The following is a 26087-nucleotide window of genomic DNA, read 5'->3' as shown; positions in this document are numbered from 1 at the left end:
GACAGTGACATGTATAGTGTCGGGTTTAAACAGTGACATATATAGTATCGGGTTTAAACAGTGACATATATAGTATCGGGTTTAAACAGTGACATATATAGGAACGGGTTTAGACAGTGATATATATAGTGTCGGGTTTAGACAGTGACATATAGAGTATTGGGTTTAGACAGTGACATACATAGTATCGGGGTTAGACAGTGACATATATAGTATCGGGTGTAGACAGTGACATATATAGTATCGGGTGTAGACAGTGACATATATAGTATCGGGTGTAGACAGTGACATATATAGTATCGGGTGTAGACAGTGACATATATAGTATCGGGTGTAGACAGTGACATATATAGTATCGGGTGTAGACAGTGACATATATAGTATCGGGTGTAGACAGTGACATATATAGTATCGGGTTGAGACAGTCACATATATAGTATCGGGTTTAGACAGTTACATATAGAGTATCGGGTTTAGACAGTGACATAAATAGTATCGGGTTTAGACAGTGATATATATAGTATCGGGTTTAGACAGTGACATAGTATCTGGTTTAGACAGTGACATATAGAGTATCGGGTTGAGACAGTGACATACATAGTATCGGGTTTAGACAGTGACATGTATAGTGTCGGGTTTAAACAGTGACATATATAGAATCGGGTTTAGACAGTGACATAAATAGTATAGGGATTATACAGTGACATATATAGTATCGGGTTTAGGTAGTGACATATATAGTATCGGGTTTAGACAGTGACATAAATAGTATAGGGTTTATACAGTGACATATATAGTATCGGGTTTAGACAGTGACATATATAGTATCGGGTTTAGACAGTGACATATAGACATTTAAATTGATAGTTTTTGGTTTAGACAGTGACATATATAGTATCGGGTTTAGACAGTCACATATATAGTATCGGGTTTAGACAGTGACATATATAGTATCGGGTTTAGACAGTGACATATATAGTATCGGGTTTAGACAGTGACATATATAGTATTTTGTGTAGACTAGTTCCCTGTGTGTGGCCTCTCAATACACCACTGTTTACGACAGTTTTGGTGTGCTGTTGTTTCATTTTCTGTAATTTCCATTAATACAACATAAAATTTGGATACGAAGACTTTACATGTTCTCAGTCGTGGAAACCTATTGATACAATAATTTCAACGAAATTAATATTGCTTTATGTAGAAATACAACTGCAGTGTATAATGAGTTGGTTTTATAGTGTTATACGTTCACGTCTTTAGCTATATATAGTCACTGTTTAGCTATATATAGTCACTGTTTAGCTATATATAGTCACTGTTTAGCTATATATAGTCACTGTTTAGCTATATATAGTCACTGTTTAGCTATATATAGTCACTGTTTAGCTATATATAGTCACTGTTTAGCTATATATAGTCACTGTTTAGCTATATATAGTCACTGTTTAGCTATATATAGTCACTGTTTCCGTGCTACCTGTTAGTTTATCACAATGAGAAAGGATTGTATCTGTCTTGGATTTCCTCTCATAACACGATCAGCAGCAGTATCCTCAAAATATATTTGCTTTAAACAGGAAAAATATCAATTGAATCAAAAATATTATAGGAGAATCATACATGATCATAATTATTATATGTCTGGGTATGCTGTAGGGGTCATATTTCGTGTTCGTGTAAGAGGTGACGTTTACTAGACTTTTATCTCCCATTAATCACCTAGATTTACTGCTCATTTATACTGACTCAGTTCATGAGTGATGTAAGCTATCAGTGATGTAAGAAGTGAAAGAAAGTGGGATTGTAAAAAAATATTACACTCTGGAAATCTAGAACTACTTTGGTGCGATATGAGAAATTAAAGCAAATTTGATTAAGAAAGCTTTGCATGCTGTATGTCCATAGATGAATTAACAAAAACAAAACAAATATGTTATTATCATCAAAATAAAATATCTAAAATTTTGTACCCTTACCCTAAATTTTACATGTATGGCCTCTAAAGTATGTATACTAATTAGTTATTGATTTAATTAAACCATTAGCGAGGCAAACATTGTTTTTCTAGGTATATGATAGAATTGGAATATGAATGGAAAAAGAAATCGAAGTGAATTTAATTATTAACTATTTTAATTGAAACTATTACATCAGCTGCCCTCCTCGATCTTTAGTTACTTTTATTAGCTTCATTTTCTAATATGATGACATATTTTTTAAGCATAACTCTATTTCTATTTTTATGTTGTGTTAGATGTACATCTGCTGTTGCAGAACGCCAAACAAACATTCGTTATAATTAAAAAACTGCCAATTGTGAACAAAAACAGAGGTAAAGCTGATGTGATCTGACAGAGTTTCTCCCCTTAGGACTTTAGTTATAAAAACAGAGGTAAAGCTGATGTTATCTGACAGAGTTTCTCCCCTGAGGACATCAGTTATAATAAGAGAGGTAAAGCTGATGTTATCTGACAGAGTTTCTCCCCTTAGGTCATCAGTTATAATAACAGAGCTAAAGCTGATGTGATCTGCCAGAGTTTCTCCACGTAGGACATCAGTTATAAAAACAGAGGTAAAGCTGATGTTATCTGACAGAGTTTCTCCCCTGAGGACATCAGTTATAATAACAGAGGGAAAGCAGATGTGATCTGACAGAGTTTCCCCCCTTAGTACATCAGTTATAATAACAGAGGGAAAGCTGATGTGATCTGCCAGAGTTTCTCCACGTAGGACATCAGTTATAAAAACAGAGGTAAAGCTGATGTTATCTGACAGAGTTTCTCCCCTTAGGTCATCAGTTATAATAACAGAGGGAAAGCAGATGTGATCTGACAGAGCTTCTCCACGTAGGACATCAGTTATAAAAACAGAGGTAAAGCAGATGGGATCTGACAGAGTTTCTCCACTTAGGACATCAGTTATTATTAACAGAGGTAAAGCTGCTGTGATCTGACAGAGTTTCCCCCCTTAGGACATCAGTTATTATTAACAGAGGTAAAGCTGCTGTGATCTGACAGAGTTTCTCCACATAGGACATCAGTTATAAAAACAGAGGTAAAGCAGATGTGATCTGACAGAGTTTCTCCCCTTAGGACATCAGTAATTATTAACCGAGGTAAAGCTGATGTGATCTGACAGAGTTTCTCCACGTAGGACATTAAACGTATTCGATTATATACACATACCAAAACAACCGTCAGACCCAATCCCTAGATACCATCTAGTATTACTATATAGATATCGATCATACATTCTTCATTTCTTTTCCATGTTGAAAGTATTTTTTTTAACTCCGGGAAACCCCATCACTTTCATAGATATAGTGTATATGGCTATATTTGCAGTATCATATTAGCAATACCTAATTTCTAAGCAGTTTAAAAATTCATATTCAATTGGTTTTGTATCTTTTGTATACATTTTTGCTACACGAAATGTTTTACTCCATAGTTTTTTTTCTCCCGTTTTCATAAATGCCGATTTAGGGAAATACGGGCAGTTTTCCGCCATACCTCTTTCATATGTTGGTTTATCTTGGTCTATTATTGTGCATGTTTCATTTTGAGACTGGGAAAGTTAAAGACCGTCGCCTGACAGCCATCTTTGATTTCGACAGTACGTTATCGGTATTTCTCAATGGGTATTTTACAGATCTTTCTCGTATTTCATATGTTGGATTTCCTTGGTACATAGTTGTGCATGTATCAGTTTGAAACTGATCAGAAAAAACAAGATGGCTGTCAGTTAGACATCTTTGTGTTCGTTATTGCTTGTATATTTGCTATTCAAGTTGGGTGCATACTTATCAACCTTGAACAAGTAAGGTGTAAACATAAATATTGTATTAGTTGTATTGATGATGACGAGTATTTAAGAACAAATAACATGACGCCTTTTATGAAATAACAACAACGAGACATTTATTTTACTGACTCCTGAATGAGAACAATTAAATTGCATTTAAAAATGTTATTACCCATAATCCTCAGTGTCGACGGCCCTTCCGTTTAGAGAGAGAGTTCCGGTATCTAGCATACATGCGCCAGTTTCGATGTCGTCGTTTCTTATGGTAATACACAGCATTACAACATTTTTGGAATTGACTCTGGCGACGAAGAGCACACTTTTGGTACTTATCCATGCTATTTTGTCTGTAATTGATACCATAACGACTCCGTAACAGCTTTAATCTCTGTTTATAGCGATATAAACGGTATCGTCGGAGCTTCACATTTAACTGGTTGCTGTAGTAGCCGCTGTGACACGGCTTCCCTCGTGTAGCCGAGACTCTGCCCAGTCGGCAGCACGTCGACGTATGTAATCTCGATGCTGAACCTGTAAACAAATAGAATAATTATATTTCCAAAGGCAGTTTAGGTTTTAAATAATATGCTGATACGGATAATGACACTAGATGCTTTTGTTTTGGATAGAAATGTCTAAAATAGCAAAAACATTAAGAATGAATACCTAATCTAGAATATAACACTTTTGCTAAAAAAATCATCATATCCCTCTTCAAATCTTACCTTAGAAGTAAAATTGTTAAAATCGTCATAACACATAGAGAAAGAGCAGTGTTAAATGTAAGCCTAATAACTTATATCCTTATATAGTCTGTCAAACGTAAGGTTACATGTTATAACCAATGTAAATATATATGACACGGGGTACTGTTGGGTGACAACACAGATGACGTCATTCATAGCATGATGACAGCAAGCATAGGATGTTTAATTTACACATAACGTGCTGGCGGTTTCAATAACCTTATAACATTACTCTATGTTAGTTACAGAACTCATAGCTTGATGATAGTACGCTATGGTTGTTGGAATCACCCATAACTTGGTTCAAGTACCCCTAGCTTGTTGATAGTACCTTTCGGCGGGGGATATCACTCATTCCGTGGTTAAAATACACAAAGCTTTGATAATAAAACCCTCCGACTGGTAATATAAAACATTGATTGTACCCATAACCTAGTTATGTTACGTATAACGAGGTGATGCTATAGGTTAACCATAGTGCCGACTTCATCATCATCTTGTTACAGTTCCCGACCTTATCACACCTAGTTCGATGATATTGCATTAATACTATGCCCATAGTCTAGTAATAGTGTTCGTAGCTTGTTGATATTACTACAGAACTTCGCCTAATGATACCTTCTATGCCTCCCTCAGGAATAATNACGGACGACGGACGACGGACGACGGACGACGACGGACGAAAACGGATAGCAATAGGTCACTTGAGCTAAAGCTCAGGTGACCTAAAAATGGTGACAGAACATGTACCAATAGCCTGACAATGCTACCTGTGGTAGTTCTGTGGCGATAATATGTACTCCTGATCACAGCCTGACAGTATTGCCTATCTCAATTCTCAGTGATAATAGTACCTCTAAAGCATAGCCTGCTGGTATATAGCGTGGCAGCGCTGCGATGTATCTAGTCTACTGGTCATAGCCAAAGACTGTTACAAGGAATAATGACCTAATTGTGACGGAGGTGTGATGCCATTTTCAAATCACGATGTTGTATATTAGGTCGAATCAAGATTTTTTTTCATTAACCAGTAAGATAGCGAGGCAAGGAAACTGCAATTATAAACCAATTAGTAAGGTAGAAGACTAACAATATTTCCCACCCACAGTACAGGTGATACCGGGACCGGCGCGTTCACTATACACTAGTACGTTTAATACCGCGTAACCGTAGCGCCAACCTACCCGTCTCATTAACTTTTTACAAACAGTCTGGACTCTCAAAATTAAGAATGTAAAAAATCTCAAAACAAAGTTGGCTCAATATTGCGATGACTCAAAACGTTCACTTGTGTTTTAACAGTGTACGTATAACAATGTAACTACGTATGTAATTGTCGAATTATCCTTCCGTTAGAAAACCTAAACACTCTTAAATATAGACTATGTTAAATGCCTGTACCGATCTATTCCCCCGAGATTGTTGAGTGACATTCGACTGAAAGGACGTCTCACAAAGTAATTAGTAAGTTGTCATTATTTATTTTAATTTCTGAATGGTATTACTAGCTTTGACAGTTGACCTACTTGCCGTAACGAATGCAAACATGTCGCCATCTTTCCGAATATACATTGCATCACACTGTGCCTCAAAGTCCATACATGAGTCTATCAGATCTCAACGAGAACTTGAGGGTGTGATGGTGAAGTTTGTATGGTCTGATAGAGTCGTTTATGGACTTGAGGGGGTGATGGTGAAGTTTGTATGGGCTGATAGACTCATTTATGTACTTGAGGGTGTGATGGTGCAGTTTGTATGGTCTGATAGACACATTTATGGACTTGAGGGCGTGATGGTGAAGTTTGTATGGCCTGATAGACTCATTTATTGACTTGAGGGTGTGATGGGGGAGTTTGTATGGTCTGATAGAGTCGTTTATGGACTTGAGGGGGTGATGGTGAAGTTTGTATGATCTGATAGACTCATTTATGCACTTGAGGGTGTGATGGTGCAGTTTGTATGGTCTGATAGACACATTTATGGACTTGAGGGCGTGATGGTGAAGTTTGTATGATCTGATAGACTCATTCATGGACTTGAGGGTGTGATGGTTAAGTTTGTATGGTCTGATAGACACATTTATGGACTTGAGGGAGTGATGGTGAAGTTTGTATGGCCTGATAGACTCATTTATGGACTTGAGGGAGTGATGGTGAAGTTTGTATGGCCTGATAGACTCATTTATGGACTTGAGGGTGTGATGGTCTGGTAGATTTATTTATTAAATGGAGTGCATGATGGTGACGTTTCATTTGATCTGATAGATTTAATTATGGAAAAGGGGACATGAGGGCGACATTTGGTTTGAACTTTCAGATGTGTGGACTTGAGGGCATGGTGATGACATTTTGTTAGTTCTGGACATGTCTTTATCTGGTAGGTGTTGATGACATCTCATTTCAATCCTTCGAGTTTCATGAAAAACGACAAAAAGGCATTGTAATTTGTCCAACTCTTTGAGGTTTGCTTCGTGAAAGTAAGATGTATAGTTTTGTTACATTCCTTGAGTAATCTTGTGAAAACGACCTTTATTTAGCGACATAGCATTTCGTATACAAGAGACATATGCCAGTAAAAAAGACATGCTAGTTTTTTCCATCCGTTCACTATTACATAAGGGGAACAGTCGCATTGTGACGCTACAAACTAAAAAAGTTGCATAAATTTCTTTTGCAAAAAAAAAGGCGAACGAAGACATCAATATATGGTTGGAAAACTTTTCCAGCAAATTTTGTAAAAAAGTACGACAGAGGCCAAATTGAAATATACTGAGAGTTCAAGGTTGACCACATCCTTGTTGAGCTCAGTGGCAAGCTTGCCACACTCCTATCAGAACAAACAGTGCACATATTCTAGCCGATTTTGTTTTGTTTTCATATGGAGCTGATTTTATTAATGAGCTTATCAGGACTGGTAACCAAAATCTAGCCAAGTCCTTCGATTTCAGTTCATATATATCTCCGATATGCTGTCTTTAAATAACTAGAAATTGATTGAAAACGTTCATCGTATATACCCTACTAAGCTTGATGTTAACGACACGAGAAACTTTTTCTACATCTGCCGTTTTCCTCGATCTTTACTTCAAAATAGGCGAGGCGATTTCGGTTTTCCGATCGTAAACTTTCCCTTTCCTGATAGTAACATCCTGCCCCCGATTGTTACGGTGTTTACATGTCGCAGTTGATTGGACATTCAAGATCTTGCTTCGAATATCAGGATTCCATGATAGAGGTCGACTGCTGACGGATAATCTTACAACACTGGGTTTCCAGATATGTAGTTTAGGCTATTTCCTTGTGGGTATATTAGTGTGCCTTGTGATTTTCTTGCCACTATCCAAACTCTCGATATGATGACCTGACATTACTTCGATTTGACCTAGACTTACATAGCGGGTGTCGGTGATGAAGCACAAGACGCCTTCCCTTCCGGAACCCCTTGTCTTATTCTCCTTGTATTTTGTCAAGGGTCTTTTTTTTTCGTTGTTAATATTTTCCCTTAGTTTTATTGATTTTTAGTTCGAATTATTGTTTTGTTTACATTTTGGTATTTTTTTTGGTGTTTTCTGTAAAGTTTTGTGTAAAACCAGTGATAGTAAGCTTGGCTCCTCATCAATCAGAATGAAAATGACATATGACGATGTTTAAATCCTTAGAATTTTATGTATACAGCAATATACATGTAAAATAATTTCCCTTTCTCCTTACCGACTTGTGTCCAAATTGCATACGATAGCTTTTCAGCTATTTTAGTTAATCAAGGGAAAAAGAGATACGGTATTAAGTGTTTATATGCAACATGTCATTTTCCTAATTATTTCATGTGACATGCACTAGCTTGATATTTTAGGTACCAACAGAGAAACAGTGTTATTACCTATAGAGTTATGGCTGGACTATGTGTGCGACGTTAATCCCTGAAAGCCTTACACAATTGCCAACCCGCATCCATGCCTGCCCCTTATTACAGTATTTGGACAGTAAATACGAACTTTTACCGATATAACGCGATGTACCGAACGGATGTTAAGATACCTACCTGTATAAAATGTTAACTTCTACTATACCTATCCGTATAACGTGTAAGCTTCTAAGATACCTACCTGTATAACGTGTTAACTTCTACTATACCTATCCGTATGAAGTATAAACTTCTAAGATACCTACCTGTATAACATGTTAACTTCTCAGATACCTACCCGTATACCATGTTAACTTCTAAGATACCAACCCGTATAAAATATAAACTTCTAAGATACCTACCCGTATAACATGTTAACTTCTAAGATACCTAACCGTATAAAGTCTAAACTTCTAAGATACCTACCCGTGTAACATGTTAACTTCTAAGATACCTACCCGAACAACATGTACGCTTCTAAGATACCTACCCGTATACAGTGTAAACTTCTAAGATACCCAGCCGTATAACGTGTAAACGTCTAAGATACCCACCCGTATCACGAGTTAACTTCTCAGATACCTACCCGTATAACGTTTAAACTTATAAGATACCCACCCGTATAACGAGTTAACTTCTCAGATACCTACCCGTATAACATGTAAACTTCTAAGATACCAACCCGTATAAAATATAAACTTCTAAGATCCCTACCCGTATAACATGTTACCTTCTAAGATATCTATCCATATAACGTATACACTCCTAAGATAACCACCCGTATAAGGGGTTAACTTCTAAAATACCAACCCGTTTAACGTGTAAACTTCTAGGACACCTACCGGTATAACGTGTAAACTTCTCAGATACCTACCCGTATAACGTGTTAACTTCTAAAATACCCACCCATTTAACGTGTAAACTTCTAGGATACCTACCGGTATAACGTGTAAACTTCTCAGATACCTACCCGTATAACGTGTTAACTTCTAAAATCCCCACCCGTTTAACGTGTAAACTTCTAGGATCCCTACCGGTATAACGTGTAAACTTCTGAGATACCCACCCGTATAACCTGTAAACTTCTAAGATACCAACCCGTATAAAATATAAACTTCTAAGATACCCAGCCGTATAACGTGTAAACGTTTAAGATACCTGCCCGTATAACGTGTAAACGTTTAAGATACCTGCCCGTATAACGTGTAAACGTCTAAGATACCTACCCGTATTGCGTGTTAACTTCTAAGATACCTATCCGTATAACGTATACACTTCTAAGATAACCACCCGTATAACGTGTTAACTTCTAAAATACCCACCCGTTTAACGTGTAAACTTCTAGGATACCTACCGGTATAACGTGTAAACTTCTAAGATACCCACCCGTATAACGTGTAAACTTCTAAGATACCTACCCGTACAGCATGTTACCTTCTAAGATACCCACCCGTATAACGAGTTAACTTCTCAGATACCTACCCGTATAACGTGTTAACTTCTAAGATACATACCCGTACAACATGTTGACTTTTAAGATACATACAGGTATAACATATTAACTTCTAATGTACCTACCCGTATAACATGTTAGCTTCGAAGATACCTACCCGTATAACATGTTAACTTCTCAGATAACTACCCGTATCACGTGTTAAATTCTACGATACCTACCCGTATAATGTGCTAACTTCTAAGATACCTACCAGTATAACATGTTAGCTTCGAAGATACCTACCCGTGTAAGGTGTAAACTTCTAAGATACCCACCCGTATAACGTGTTAACTTCTAAGATACCCACCCGTACAACATGTAAACTTCTAAGATACTTACACGTATACCATGTTAACTTCTAAGATACCCACCCGTATAACATGTTAACTTCTAAGATAACTACCCGTATACAATGTTAACTTCGAAGATACCTACCCGTTTAACGTGTAAACTTCTAAGATACCTACCCGTATAACGTGTTAAATTCTACGATATCTATCCATATAACGTATACACTTCTAAGATAACCACCCGTATAACATGTTAGCTTCGAAGATACCTAAACGTATAACGTGTTAACTTCTATGATACCTACCCGTATAACGTGTTAAATTCTACGATACCTACCCGTATAATGTGCTAACTTCTAAGATACCTACCCGTATTACATGTTAGCTTCGAAGATACCTACCCGTATAACGTGTAAACGTTTAAGATACCTGCCCGTATAACGTGTTAACTTCTAAGATACCCAGCCGTATAACGTGTAAACTTCTAAGATACCCAGCCGTATAACGTGTAAACGTTTAAGATACCTGCCCGTATAACGTGTAAACGTCTAAGATACCTACCCATATAACGTGTAAACTTCTAAGATACCCACCCGTATAACATGTTAACTTCTAAGATACCTACCCGTATAACGTGTAAACTTCTAAGATACCTACCCGTATAACGTGTAAACTTCTAAGATACCCACCCGTATAACGTGTAAACTTCTAAGATAACCACCCGTATAACGTGTACACTTCTAAGATACCTACCCGTATAACGTGTAAACTTCTAAGATACCCACCCGTATAGCGTGCAAACTTCTAAGATACCTACCCGTATAACGTGTAAACTTCTAAGATACCCACCCGTATAGCGTGTAAACTTCTAAGGTACCCACCCGTATAACGTGTAAACTTCTAAGATACCCACCCGTATAGTGTGTAAACTTCTAAGATACCTACCCGTATAACGTGTAAAATGTTGAACCTCTCCATCCTTCTGCATCATCCATCCACTCCCGTTATCGTTCGGAAGGACAAGATCCTCGTCGTCCGTCGTCTTCATCATCATCGCCGCTTTCCACCTCGCTCGTGCCTTCCTGATCTCCTCACTGGTCAACCAACTTCCTGTTCAACGAAAACGATCAGTGAATGTTGGCCGTAGGATTGTAGGTAAGCTCATAAGCTGTCCGAAACTCGAGGTGGAACCATAATTGCTAAGGTATTACTGAATAAGCCCGCATTACATCAAATAGTTGTTCTCTTTAAATCAACTTTAATTCTTTTTGAGGATGTTACAGATAATAACTTGTCACTTGAATTTGAGACCAAATCATTATTCAGATTGTATAGATAAGTAATTGAAAATATATACCGATGATGTCCGTTGTGTACACAATAAACATTGATAGCGAATATTTGTTATCCGGACATGAACGATTTAATAATAGTCACTATTCATTGTACTTTCGTATTACCAAAATACATCTGACAATCACTGTATTTTACATGGGTGTTTTTTTCTATTTTTTTGTGTACACTACTAACCATGTCAAGTAGAAAACTTGTGGTATGTTTTCTCTATATTATCTAAAGTAGAAAACTTGTGGTCAGTTTCGTCTATATTATCTATAGAAGAAAAGTTGTGATATATTTGCCAATATTATCTAAAGTAGAAAACTTGTGGTATGTTTTGTCTGAATTATCTAAAGTAGAAAACTTGTGGTATGTTTTATCTAAATTATCTAAAGGAGAAAACTTGTGGTATGTTTTGTCTATATTATCTAAAGTAGAAAACTTGTGGTATGTTTTGTCTATATTATCTGAAGGAGAAAAATTGTGGTCTGTTTTGTCTATATTATCTAAAGGAGAAAATTTCCAAATCCAACAGCATTAGAGTTTATTTTTGGTTTAAATGATCAAGATAAAATTCCAGTTCAAATATCATTCATGAAACCACACAATAAAGTTTAAGTGCAAACGAGACCAGCATTTTAATGGAATATTAAGTAAATACATCATCTGTAATGTACAAAAACGTTATGTTATTTTCACTGTTCATAGTTGACCCAAATCTGACTTCCTGATAGTTAATCAATAGTCTATTTACTTCTCCACAAACACATCCATGCAGCGCGTGCAGCTGTCCATGTGACGTCATCCAGCCAAAGGTTTGAAAGAGAGGAAGGTAAATTAAAACCGAAATCAACGTGATTATCAGTAACGAAGTGAAAGGAAAAATGTTTCTGAAATATTTTTAGAAAACAGTGTTTCAATTGAAGGCTCCTGGATACCCAGACAACAATATTTATTTAAAATGTTATAAACCCGATATGGTGATGTAACAATATACTACACAAATAGTTATACATCCGGTATGATGATGAAACAGTGCCACCAATAGTTACACCCCCGATATGATGATGTAACAGTACTACCAAAAGTTACACACCTGATATGATGATGTAACAGTGCCGCCAATAGTTACACACCCTATACGATGATTTAACAGTACTACCAGTAGTTACACACCCGATATGGTGATGTAACAATATACTACACAAATAGTTATACATCCGGTATGATGATGAACCAGTGCCACCAATAGTTACACACCGGATATGATGATGTAACAGTACTTCCAATAGTTACACACCCGATATGATGGTGTAACAGTACTACCAATACTTACACACCTGATATGATTATGATGATGTAACAGTGCTACCAATAGTTACACCCCCGATACGATGATTTAACAGCACTACCAATAGTTACACGCCCGATACGATGATTTAACAGTACTACCAATACTTACACACCTGATATGATTATGATGATGTAACAGTGCTACCAATAGTTATACACCCGATATGATGATGTAACAGTACTACCAGTAGTTATACACCCGATATGATGATGTAACAGTATTACCAATAGTTACACACCCGATACGATGATTTAACAGCACTACCAATAGTTACACACCCGATATGATGATGTAACAGTACTACCAATAGTTATACACCCGATATGATGATGAAACAGTGCCACCAATAGTTACACACCCGATACGATGATTTAACAGTACTACCAATAGTAACACACCCGATACGATGATGTTACAGTACTACCAATAGTTACACATCCGATACGATGATGTTACAGTACTACCAATAGTTACACATCCGATACGATGTTGTTACAGTACTACCAATAGTTACACACCCGGTATGATGTAACAGAACTACCAATAGTTACACACCCGATACGATGATGTAACAGCACTACCAATAGTTACACACCCGATATGATGATGTAACAGCACTACCAATAGTTATACACCCGATATGATGATGTAACAGTATTGCCAATAGTTACACACCCGATACGATGATTTAACAGTACTACCAATAGTTACACACCTGATATGATTATGATGATGTAACAGTATTACCAATAGTTACACACCCGATACGATGATGTAACAGCACTACCAATAGTTACACACCCGATATGATGATGTAACAGCACTACCAATAGTTATACACCCGATATGATGATGTAACAGTACTACCAGTAGTTATACACCCGATGTGATGATGTAACAGTATTACCAATAGTTACACACCCGATACGCTGATTTAACAGCACTACCAATAGTTACACACCCGATATGATGATGTAACAGCACTACCAATAGTTATACACCCGATATGATGATGTAAAATAGTTACACACCCGGTATGATGATGTAACAGTACTATCAATAGTAACACACCCGATATGATGATGTTACAGTACTACCAATAGTTACACACCTGATATGATTATGTAACAGTACTACCAATAGTTACACACCCGGTATGATGTAACAGAACTACCAATAGTTACACACCCGATACGATGATGTTAGAGTACTACCAATAGTTACACACCCGGTATGGTGATGTAACAGTACTACCAATAGATATATACCCGATATGATGATGTAAAAGTACTACCAATAGTTACACACCCGATACGATGATGTTACAGTACTACCAATAGTTACACACCCGGTATGGTGTTGTAACAGTACTACCAATAGATATATACCCGATATGATGATGTAAAAGTACTACCAATAGTTACACACCCGATACGATGATGTTAGAGTACTACCAATAGTTACACACCCGGTATGGTGATGTAACAGTACTACCAATAGATATATACCCGATATGATGATGTAACAGTACTAGCAATAGTTACGCACCCGATACGATGATGTTACAGTACTACCAATAGTTACACACCCGGTATGGTGATGTAACAGTACTACCAATAGATATATACCCGATATGATGATGTAACAGTACTACCAATAGTTACACACCTGATATGATGATGTTACAGTACTACCAATAGTTACACACCTGATATGATGATGTTACAATGCCACCAATAGTTACACACCTGATATGATGATGTTACAGTACTACCAATAGTTACACACCCGATACGATGATGTAACTGTACTACCAATAGTTACACACCCGGTATGATGATGTCACAGTACTACCAATAGTTATATACCCGATATGATGATGTAACAGTACTAGCAATAGTTACACACCCGATACGATGATGTTACAGTACTACCAATAGTTACACACCCGATACGACGATGTAACAGTACTACCAATAGTTACACACCCGATATGATGATGTAACAGTACCAATAGTTACACACCTGATACGATGATGTAACAGTACTACCAATAGTTACACACCCGATACGATGATTTAACAGTACTACCAATAGTAACACACCCGATACGATGATGTTACAGTACTACCAATAGTTACACACCTGATATGATGATGTTACAGTCCTACCAAAAGTTACACACCTGATATGATGATGTAACAGTACTACCAATAGTAACACACCCGATATGATGATGTAACAGTACCAATAGTTACACACCCGATACGATGATTTAACAGTACTACCAATAGTAACACACCCGATACGATGATGTTACAGTACTACCAATAGTTACACACCTGATATGATGATGTTACAGTGCCACCAATAGTTACACACCTGATATGATGATGTAACAGTACTACCAATGGTTACATACCCGATATGATGATGTAACAGTACTACCAATAGTTACACACCCGATACGATGGTGTTACAGTACTACCAATAGTTACACCCCTGATATGATGATGTAGCAGTACTAGCAATAGTTACACACCCGCTATGATGATGTAACAGTCCTACCAATAGTTACACAACTGATATGATGATGTTACAGTGCCACCAATAGTTCCACCCCCGGTATGATGATGTAACAGTAATAACAATAGTTATATACCCGACATGATGATGTAACAGTGCCACCTATAGTTACACACCTGATGTGATGATGTTACAGTGCCACCAATAGTTACACTGATGATGTAACAGTACCATCAATAGTTACACACCCGATATGATGATGTAACAGTGCCACCAATAGTTCCACACCCGGTATGATGATGTAACAGTTCTACCAATAGTTACACACCTGATATGATGATGTAACAGTACTACCAATAGTTACACACCCGATATGATGATGTAACAGTAATACCAATAGTTACACACCCGATATGATGATGTAACAGTACCATCAATAGTTACACACCCGATATGATGATGTAATAGTACTACCAAAAGTTACACACCCGGTATGATGATGTAACAGTACTACCAATATTTATACACCCGATATGATGATGTTACAGTACTACCAATAGTTATATACCCGATATGATGATGTAACAGTACTACCAATAGTGATACACCTGATATGATGATGTAACAGTACTACCAATAGTGATACACCTGATATGATGATGTAACAGTACTACCAATGGTTACATACCCGATATGATGATGTAACAGTACTACCAATAGTTACACACCCGATATGATGATGTAACAATACTATAAATGATATAAACACCCCGCGTGTGGATGTCGCAGTGCATTTGCCGTATACACCCGGTATTAGTCATCACGTTGAGAACAGACACTCATATCACATCGTTCCCTTTGCGTTTTCAGTATGAGTCATGTTGCATCGTAAATAGTACGACTATACTACATATACCCGGCTTTACGAGACCTGTAGAGATTGTCATGAATATTTCAGTATACCTCTCAACCGAGGATGTCGTTATGTATGTATGTACGTAAAGCGGCTGTTCTCTGGAAAGGTTAAAACTGCGCACAGGTTACGGTAAGGTTACTCATAGAAAATAAACTTGTTTATAAACTACAAATGAGGCCAGTGCCCTGTTTTAATGATAGTTTTCATATTTTGTTTCCTGGACGTCCTTATTTGGTAGCCACATACTTATTCCTCAATGATAGCATAAATGCATAAACGGAAATATGTGTATTTCAAATATTGGTACTGTTCATTTTTATATAACAACATCAACAAACATGGAAACAGACGGAAACACACAACGAACAGAACCTACCAGTCCTACACTTCAGCGTCGTAACGAACACATCAATTGAGGTGATTTTGGTAGAAATTGTTACAGAAACTGTAAACAAAATTGGACTCGTCGCCTATAACGTACGTTGTTAGCTTGTGTGTGATTTTTGTTCATTTATTTCTTTGTAAAAAAATACATATATTGCAAACTATGTTTTCAGACAAATCACAGCATTGATATTTGTTTACTCGCCTGTGCAACTCATGGCCACTTTTATTATCTTATTTAATATGTGAGTTTACAAGAAATCAATTGTTGCTGATGTATAACTGTCCTCAACTCGTTACTATTTAGTTTGTGTCTTACTCCAGAAGAGATGTGTACGCATTTCCATAAGTATTATATGTATATTAAAACGTTGCATTTATTTTCAAAGCTGTGTTTTTTCACAGCCGGGACGAAATGCTATGATTTTGATACTCTGGCCTTGACATGCCGACACTTGCCCGACAGTGTTACGCTTTGTAAAGACGTCACATATAATTGTATCACTGCACACAAGCAGCAGGTGTTGGTGTGTTGTGGGAACCATGTAAGAAGATCAATGTTTAGTCATTTTCAACGTTTCAATTATAGTTCAAAGTGTCTATAACTGAGAAGGAGTCATTATTTACTCAGAGGCCAATCATCAGCTAACTCTCTTTAACATTGCCCCGGTGATATTGCGTCGGTATGATCTGACCTAGGCGCCAACAGCTTGTGTAGTTTACCCATACCAATGTAAGATTTTAAATAGCGTTACGAGTCGTGGAAGGAGACGTGATGGGTAATACCCTCACTTCGCGTAGTCGTGCATGTATGCAGTGATCAGTTGGCCGCAAATGAGTAGAATATTTTATAGTGCAGAAATGTGGAAAAATAAAAATAAAAACATTTGAGCGAGCAACATATGTTTACAAATACATAAGTTATCGAAGTGGGCCTACGAGAAATAGTTATTAAAAAAAGGTATACGAGCAAAAAACGAGCGAGTTAGCGGGTAACAAATATCAGATTGAAGTGGGTCAATAAGGAACACTATGGAAAAATAGGTATACGAGCAAATTACGAGTGAGTAAGCGAGCAACAAATATAAGATTGAAGTGGGTCAACGAGCTAAGGGTATACAAATTAGACAGAAGAGCAAATGACGAGTAAATTGAAGTGGAATGTGCGAGTAATAAATCTAAAAAGGAGTGGACGATTAAATGTACAGCTGAATTAGGTAACCAAGCAACCGTTTACAAAACGTCGGCGAGCGAATGGCCAGTGAGTAAAGAAACTAAGCGAGCAATAAATGCACAACAACAGGGTGCACGTGGTGAGCGAGTTAATATTGGTTGAGCGAGCGACATATATAAATGACCAACGTTGAACTGTTTCTTCTAAATCCTTATATACATTTACAATAATAAAGTACCAGACTTTGATCATATTCATCATCAACAACTCAATCAAACAACCCAACACAGACACTGATAGACTTCTAGAATGCTAAAGGGGATTAACTGTGTCTACAAAATACCTTTTACGCCAGATAGAACCATCCTTTAGTGTAGTGACGTTACCTTAACTATGTCACAACATAACAAGAATCTATCAATGTTTAACTAGTATCGGAATAGTTTCCATAAAAAGTAACAAGTACATGTATTTCAGAGATGTTCATATATATGGCAAACGTTAGAATCCCCTGCTCATCAGACTAAGTTCTACAGTACATGACTCCGTGTGAATACTCGTGTTATCCCTCTTCCCTCCTATAACGGGACGGTATGGATATAATAGAAACATGACATGTTCTAAAGTGTTTCAAAATATCCAATAGAAGGGCACGCATCTTCACTTCCACAAGCTATGCAAATGATGTGTATTCTAAGACGTGCGAAGAGAAGTAAGTAAGGTGTCGGGGCCTACCAATGGCAAGCCCATTAGACATGTAAAGGGCTAATTGAAAAAATGAACGTGCTTGCATGCATTTCAACGAGAGATGTCAGATACTTGTACAAAAGTAATATTTCCAAAGCAGAAAAACAATGAAGCATTAATCAAGTTCTCATCAACTCTGTCTGACTGTTGGTTAAAGTCAAGTGTTCTGCCAACTTCTGACGGCGAATGTATACCACCTAACGATGGCAATCGTTTATGTAATGGCAACTGATAGCTTAGCTCTCCTGAAAGGGTCTCATCTCAAAGTTGAACTGCATTATCAAAAACATGCAAGATCGCTCTTCAATACGACGCTAGAAATGGTAAACGACAAACGCTTTCGTGAAAGAGGTATTGTGTTTTGCAAAGTATATGTTTGCCCTTTGTGGAATTTTTTCATCATAATAGCCAATCCAATTAGTAGCCCTCCCTCGGTAAGTCGTGGGCCATGCCCTTTGCTGACAGTGTGGATGTTCGGGATGGCGGTGCAGCAATAGCTGTGACTGACGACACCTAGCGGTCACACCGGTGCTATGTAAGTGGATACGACTTTGTTTTCATAACGAATTTATATTCATTTACTCAATAAGCCTTTTTCAAATTGAAAAAAATAAATATTTCCTGGCTTTTGTCTTTGTGGTACTTTTCCATTATATTTTCCCTCTATAACGCGATTGAACAGTAACGTTTCACTCAGCCATCATACCCGATATTTGTCAGAAGAATAAATTAGCAACTTCGGTAATCCTGGGACCAAGGGCCATTTTCAGAAGTTGTATGTCAACCTTATCTGAAATACGGTCCATATCCGGGCTGCGAAGGGTAAGGACAAAGACTACGAAACACATAAGATGATGACAGAGTACAGGAAACGTATGAACTTATCCTTGCAACACAATGAAATGCTGGACATTATAAATGTTTCTGCAACTGTTAATTTAGAGATATGGCCATGCTTCAACTATACTGTATACAGAGACCTCGAAAGAAGGATCGGGATAAGGTCAAAATATATTATCTCAAACCAACAAAGAATGTCAGTGATATGAGAAAAGAACCAATTGAGAGTCGGATAACAACCGAACCCATCACAAGGAGACAAGAAAAAGGTTGTCACACTGACAAACACTTCCAGTCTAATTAGACAGATATAGCATGTAAGGATAATCTATATTCTCGGAAACATTGTCAGTAAAAATTTGTGCATCAGTCCGAACCGAAGTTTGGTAGATGTGGGTTGTTAATATACATAGAACTCTTTCCCAAGTTCCTATAGACCAGCCAACGGAAGGATTGCGAGGATTAACCATTATATTTTTTGTCTTCATATTAATTGGAACATTAAAGATAGTTTTCACTGTAACTTGTCACTATACAAATGCAGCTAAAATCATATTTTTTATTATCAATAAACAGCCATTCGTGATTTTCCAACTCACCATGTCAAAATTGTTTGCACTACATCAAAACCACAAGTTAACTGTTGGAGTTAACATATACATGTGGCGTTCTACTCACGGCTAATGGTCCAAGTGTCTTACGATCTCCATGTGGCATTACAAGTTATGCTTTTGACATAACATAACCCGATATTGGGTGGCAGCGGTGAGATTGATCATCTAAGATTCCTACCATAACATCCCCCGATATTGGGTAGCAGCGGTGAGATCGATCCTCTAGGATTCCTACCATAACATCCCCCGATATTGAGTGGCAGCGGTGAGATAGCTAATCTAGGATTCCTACCATAACATAACCCGATATTGGGTGGCAGCGGTGAGATCGATCCTCTAGGCTTCCTACCATAACATCCCCCGATATTGAGTGGCAGCGGTGTGATAGCTAATCTAGGATTCCTACCATAACATCCCCCGATATTGAGTGGCAGCGGTGAGATCGATCCTCTAGGATTCTTACCATAACATCCCCCGATATTGGGTGGCAGCGGTGACATAGCTCATCTAGGATTCCTACCATAACATAACCCGATATTGGGTGGCAGCGGTGAGATCGATCCTCTAGGCTTCCTACCATAACATCCCCCGATATTGAGTGGCAGCGGTGAGATAGCTACTCTAGGATTCCTACCATAACATAACCCGATATTGGGTGGCAGCGGTGAGATCGATCCTCTAGGCTTCCTACCATAACATCCCCCGATATTGAGTGGCAGCGGTGTGATAGCTAATCTAGGATTCCTACCATAACATCCCCCGATATTGGGTGGCAGCGGTGAGTTCGCTCATCTAGGATTCCTATCATGACATTGAGATTAGTTATCCGACATGTTCGAGGCATTCATTATCTGACTATTTGGAGACAAACATGACATGATATTACGGGGTCAAATTGTCTATAAACATAAAGCAACGTTATCCAACATACTGGCTTTGATACTAGTATGATATATTACAGTGTACCAATAAGTTTCATACATACCAATCACGTGATTTTAACAACAGATTTGAAGCAAACCTAACGTTTTAAGGTCAAATAATTTTATATACAATCTGGAAGTAATGTTTTCCTGCCAATCGGACACATTTTTGACATGTACATAACAGATTGATGTCGTAAATGAGGTATATGAATGGATATGAACCTTATATGATAGTGTCGGACAGAATGAAGACAAATACGGCGTAATCTATCTGAGAGATTGAAGACGAGTATAATGTGATGTTCTTTGAAGATTTGAGGTCCATGTGATATTATAATGCATGACAAACTCGAGACCATCACGACAGCTGTCTATACTCTTATAAATGTGAGGCGACTGCGGAGCGATGTGAACCAATGTTTTGGGTATAACGTTAATGTAGGTAAAACATGAATTTGAATAAATATTTTGAGTAAACATTTGAATACGAGTTCGAAGCTATATTTTGGGTATACATATGCATACTAGATATGAACCAATATTTCAAGTGTGATGTAATGATAACTTTTAACTTATAAATAATTTTTATGTTTCCACGACATTCAATCTGTCAATTATAACCATTTACAGCATTTTTGTATTTTTCTTTTTTCTTCAGTATTCTGTAGTAAACCGATTCACCAAAGTACAAAAACCTATAACAATTAGTCAACCTCAAAGCTTAGACTCCAGGTATCATTCTACATTCCGGAAATTATAACGACGGTGTTATCATGAATTATAGATCATATCAAGTCATTTGACTCTCTAGGCGTCACGATTATTGCCGATGTTCTGCATTGCTAATGCACAAAACCTGCCTTAATACGTAATTTTCATGATTCTCTTGTCAGTAAAATATTCTTAATGGACAGTTTGTAATAACTTTGCCTATGCTAGCGTATACTAGCTATCTACTCAGTCCTGCCGATTTGAACGTTTTCAGTACGACTTACACATTGTCGCGGTACGGATGACGTTAACCGTTACCTTGACGATACTTGGTTGTATGATAAAGTTATGACCGTTTATTGATCACACTTCATTCCACAATAGTGACCACTAACTTCATTACAAACCACCAAAAAGTAATCACTTCAAATCAAATAACGAATAAATAGCTGATGGGCATAGCTATTTGTATAATATGTTAATGACATTACTTACACATGTATGTAATACCTGATGTAATATTGTAAATAGTTTTCTCTTGCTTTACCTGACGTCACATTTATAGACAGATTTGGCAATAGGAGTGTACCTAGAATTAAATTACGCTTTCAATCTTTATACTTGATATATTTGCTGACGTTTCCCATGCTGTATCCCTCATACGAAAAGGTGTACCTCATATACATGTACATGTCCACTGCTAGTTCCTCCATAAGCATTACCATGGATCAGCGTCATTTTGAAGTTATTCCTTCTGCCTTGATTAACACGAGACAACCGTTAGAAGCAAACATTTTGGTGAAGCTAGGCTATTCCAGGACTCTCGTTTACAATGACGACACAGACAATTCCATATCGAAAGTATAAGAAAGATATTTGTTAAGTCAATAATAAACAAAAGTTTAGAATGTTAACATGTCATGATAAAAAAGCATATACTTTACGGGACTTTAGATGAAAAAAAGGCAAAAAGATGAAATAAACAAAAAACAACATCAGCAGTGTGTTGGGTGTACGAACCCTTTACCTCAGATCATTACTGTCGATGTAACCAACCTGGTTAACGTAAGAATTTCAAATGCTGGGGAGGTAAATGCATGTACGAAAATTTACAGTGGAGCTATCTAGTGTTTTGCCTGCAGCGGGACAGAGACCCTAAAATAATGTGGGGAAAAGTGAAGAATTGAACGACAGTATCACCATTATATTGTATAAAGGTTATTCTATCAATGTATTGTATATATCATTAACCGTCTCTCCCATTCCGTAATCTTTCACACATGTCAGTCCCGATATAATGCCCGGTTAGCTTTCAGTGATGATTTCAACTTATAGCTGAACCACTATTTAATGGTGGAATGTTTTTGTTTTTTTCAATACTAGGATAATTAAGTGAATAAACCAAAGAGTGTACAAGGCTGCCATAGTAAGCGTACTCTAGTCAGCGTGTTTGACTGACAGGGTTTTACAAGGACGCATATTTCAGATACTCTATTTATGGGGCCAATTAACTATTTATATATAAAATGTGTAATAAAGTGCGCTACACTCCTAGCGAGTTGCCCGCGGCGAAACTATTTCTATGAGATTTCCTATTTTCCTTCTGGATTACACATCACATCTTTATACACTAAGATATCAAATACTATGTGGTAAAATCACATAGGTCCAAATCGGCCATTACTCTCCTCTTCTGAAGAAGCGAGTAAAAATATATTATCTTATATATTGATTTCTTGAACCTAAATATTTCTGGAATTTCTAATTTTTATGGTTTTGTTTTTTTGTTTTTTTGCTATCCATTCCAATGTTATCATGTTAATGTTGCTTCGGCGATTTGGTGTTCTTTGCCAATTGCCCTAACTTAATACGTTGTGATATCGTCAAGGCAAATAATTAGCAAAACTGGGTGTTATGATTGGAGTATATCAACTGTAAATTGAGGTCATTAGTAGGATTGAACAAACTGTGATATCTCTTAATAATTGTAAATCCCCACTTTAATGTAATAGTCTACACCGCAACCAATATGAAAAACAACTACTGTAATGACATTTATATCAAATAATGAAAACGTATAAATCATTGAGACGGCAGTAACCTTGTACTCTACTGTCAATTAGTAGGGTATGATGTAAGGGATAAACCTGTAACTTAATATAGTTGCATCAACTCAGTCTAACTTAACAGCTAATGCTTGATAACTGTTGTTGAGCAACCGTTATATACCATAGCGTTAACATGCAAGTGCATCGCAGGTTAAAATCAAAACGAAAATACAACTTCCGGTACCTAAAAATAACCAACAATCGTAGGAAATGCACTGTGATTTCCCACAAAAGACCTGGAAGGGAAAGCAATGTAAATTCAGGATTTAAAAGTACCATCAACCTCGTGATGGCAAAGGTGAAATCCCGAAAATGACGCTAGATACAAACGACAGAGTGAACAAATGGTGAACCTGCTCGATACTGACATTGGAAATTCGTTTATAAGCGACGGTAACATATCCTTAGAGTTGAATGAAGCATCGCCGGTAAAGACCTTGGCTACCTAGACGCATGTAAGGGGGAAACACAAATTGTATTGTCGCTACAGCTTTGTCTCACGTAATCTAGGGGTAGCTCAAATAAGTATACTCTTATTAACAGTTTTTTATACGATTTTAATATCAGGTATCAAAATCAGGTCAATAAATATAGTTTGAAAATCTTATAATTGTTTCAGCATTAAATAGTCTTAGAAATAAGACATGTAATAAATGTGCGATTGATACCCGATACATATCATAAGCGAAGCTAATATGTGTCCTAACATCTTGAAAAAGTCAGTTATTGTAACTATCTGTTATATTTACATACGTTTTATAGCATGTATAACAAAAATAAAATAAATATTCACAAAATAAAACTGACATTACTTCCGTCCCTTTTTTAATCTGTCATGTGAAACTATAGTTGAACCCATCTTATTTACAACACTGATCGCACTTTGGTGCTTATATATAAGATTTAAGAGTTTGTGTAAGTGCAATAGTAGTAAATTGTTTTCGTTATTGATCCAGTTACAAAGTAGATGAGCGTTTTATGGAAATCTGTTTACGTTCAATTTCTCGCCTGATGCTTTATCTTTGTATACATCTGTGAGTTTCAAAGACATTTGACACAACATCACGACATGTGAACACTGCAAGCCTTAAACAATCTGTGACCTGGATAGAACGCTACTCGATTTTAGGTACAACATATATGCAAAACATCATCCAAAAATAGACTTATTTGAATTCCCCGTGGAATATGCTAGAGTCGTACACATGTAGGACACATCCACTGTGAGAAAAACAGAAGCACATGTTTGCACTACATCACTAAACGCTGCACTATGAATGATTTCATTCAGGTCCCCGAGTCACACTGGGTGTCAAACTGTATTAGTTTGGTCCGAGTACGCCTGCGCGGAATGTTGACGAAAACATGGCAGTAATGCTCACGTGCAGTACACGTGTGCAATAAATAGATGTCAAGAGGCTCTCAGGATTGCGTTAAACCTCATGAAAAGTTTTAATTGATATATTGTTTTTCGTAGCAAAAATAATCCCTTGCTCAATAAACGCCAGCGCGTACACAGCAAGAAAGAGGAACATGTATTTGTGTTGATTTATTTAGAACTGTAACCGGTTAAATAACTTACTCAGTTCGTCGTGTCATTTATCTTACGTATAACAATAACAGGTGTGGGAAAGTTTACGATAATACTACCAATATATTGACGTGGTTTACAGGCTGTACTTCTCTACTCTAGTGGCTGTTCCCCACACCAGGGTTTCCTGGATACATTAATGACGTGATTAATTACAAGATTTTCTACCACTATAGTTAGCTCATCATCACGGCCTTAGTTCCAACAAAACTTTCAATGTCTTACATAATTCAGTGTATTTCACCGCCCTTATATAGTTGGTTACCGACACAGTTTCCTGACAGGATGTTCCATGAAAGATCGTATAAGAAGTATATTAAAAGGGGACAAAATAAGTATACGCTAATATTTCTTAAATACAAACTTCAAAACGGAAAATAATTTTTCAATTGTTGTACCATGATAAGAATATACTTTTTTAATTACGTGGAGCTATATCAGTAAGAAAGGCTACGATAAAAATATGTCTTGTTATTTGACATTGACTTATTTCAAACACTTCGATTCATGACGAAATCTTGGTATTTACTGTCTCCCTCGATAAAACGAGTCGTTCTAATCTAGCGCAGTACCTGCTTTATTGGATAGTTTCTAACCCAAGTGCAGTCTATACTTTA

The 26087-nt window shown here is 37.1% G+C and overlaps 1 protein-coding gene across 1 annotated transcript; it reads right to left on the bottom strand.

Moving 5' to 3' along the window:
• Nucleotides 1-3919: 3919 nt before the first annotated feature.
• LOC110460066 lies at nt 3920-12408 on the bottom strand. The gene is made up of 3 exons (XM_021512774.1): nt 12334-12408; nt 11187-11351; nt 3920-4338 (listed from the first exon to the last, which is right to left on the bottom strand). Exons 1-3 carry the CDS (start codon nt 12347-12349, stop codon nt 3989-3991), a joined length of 531 nt encoding a protein of 176 aa, XP_021368449.1. The 5' UTR covers nt 12350-12408; the 3' UTR covers nt 3920-3988.
• Nucleotides 12409-26087: the final 13679 nt, after the last annotated feature.

This window comes from Mizuhopecten yessoensis, unplaced genomic scaffold (assembly GCF_002113885.1).
Source record: "Mizuhopecten yessoensis strain PY_sf001 unplaced genomic scaffold, ASM211388v2 scaffold10313, whole genome shotgun sequence".
Taxonomy (NCBI): Eukaryota; Metazoa; Mollusca; class Bivalvia; order Pectinida; family Pectinidae; genus Mizuhopecten; species Mizuhopecten yessoensis.
The sequence above is the reverse complement of the archived record's forward strand: the minus strand, read 5'-3'. Positions and strand labels throughout refer to the sequence as shown.

Coding starts and splice junctions, on each gene's coding strand:
- LOC110460066 (XM_021512774.1), bottom strand. Junction 4,339..11,186: donor ACATTTTACACGTTATACGG/GTAGGTATCTTA, acceptor ATTTGTTTACAG/GTTCAGCATCGAGATTACAT.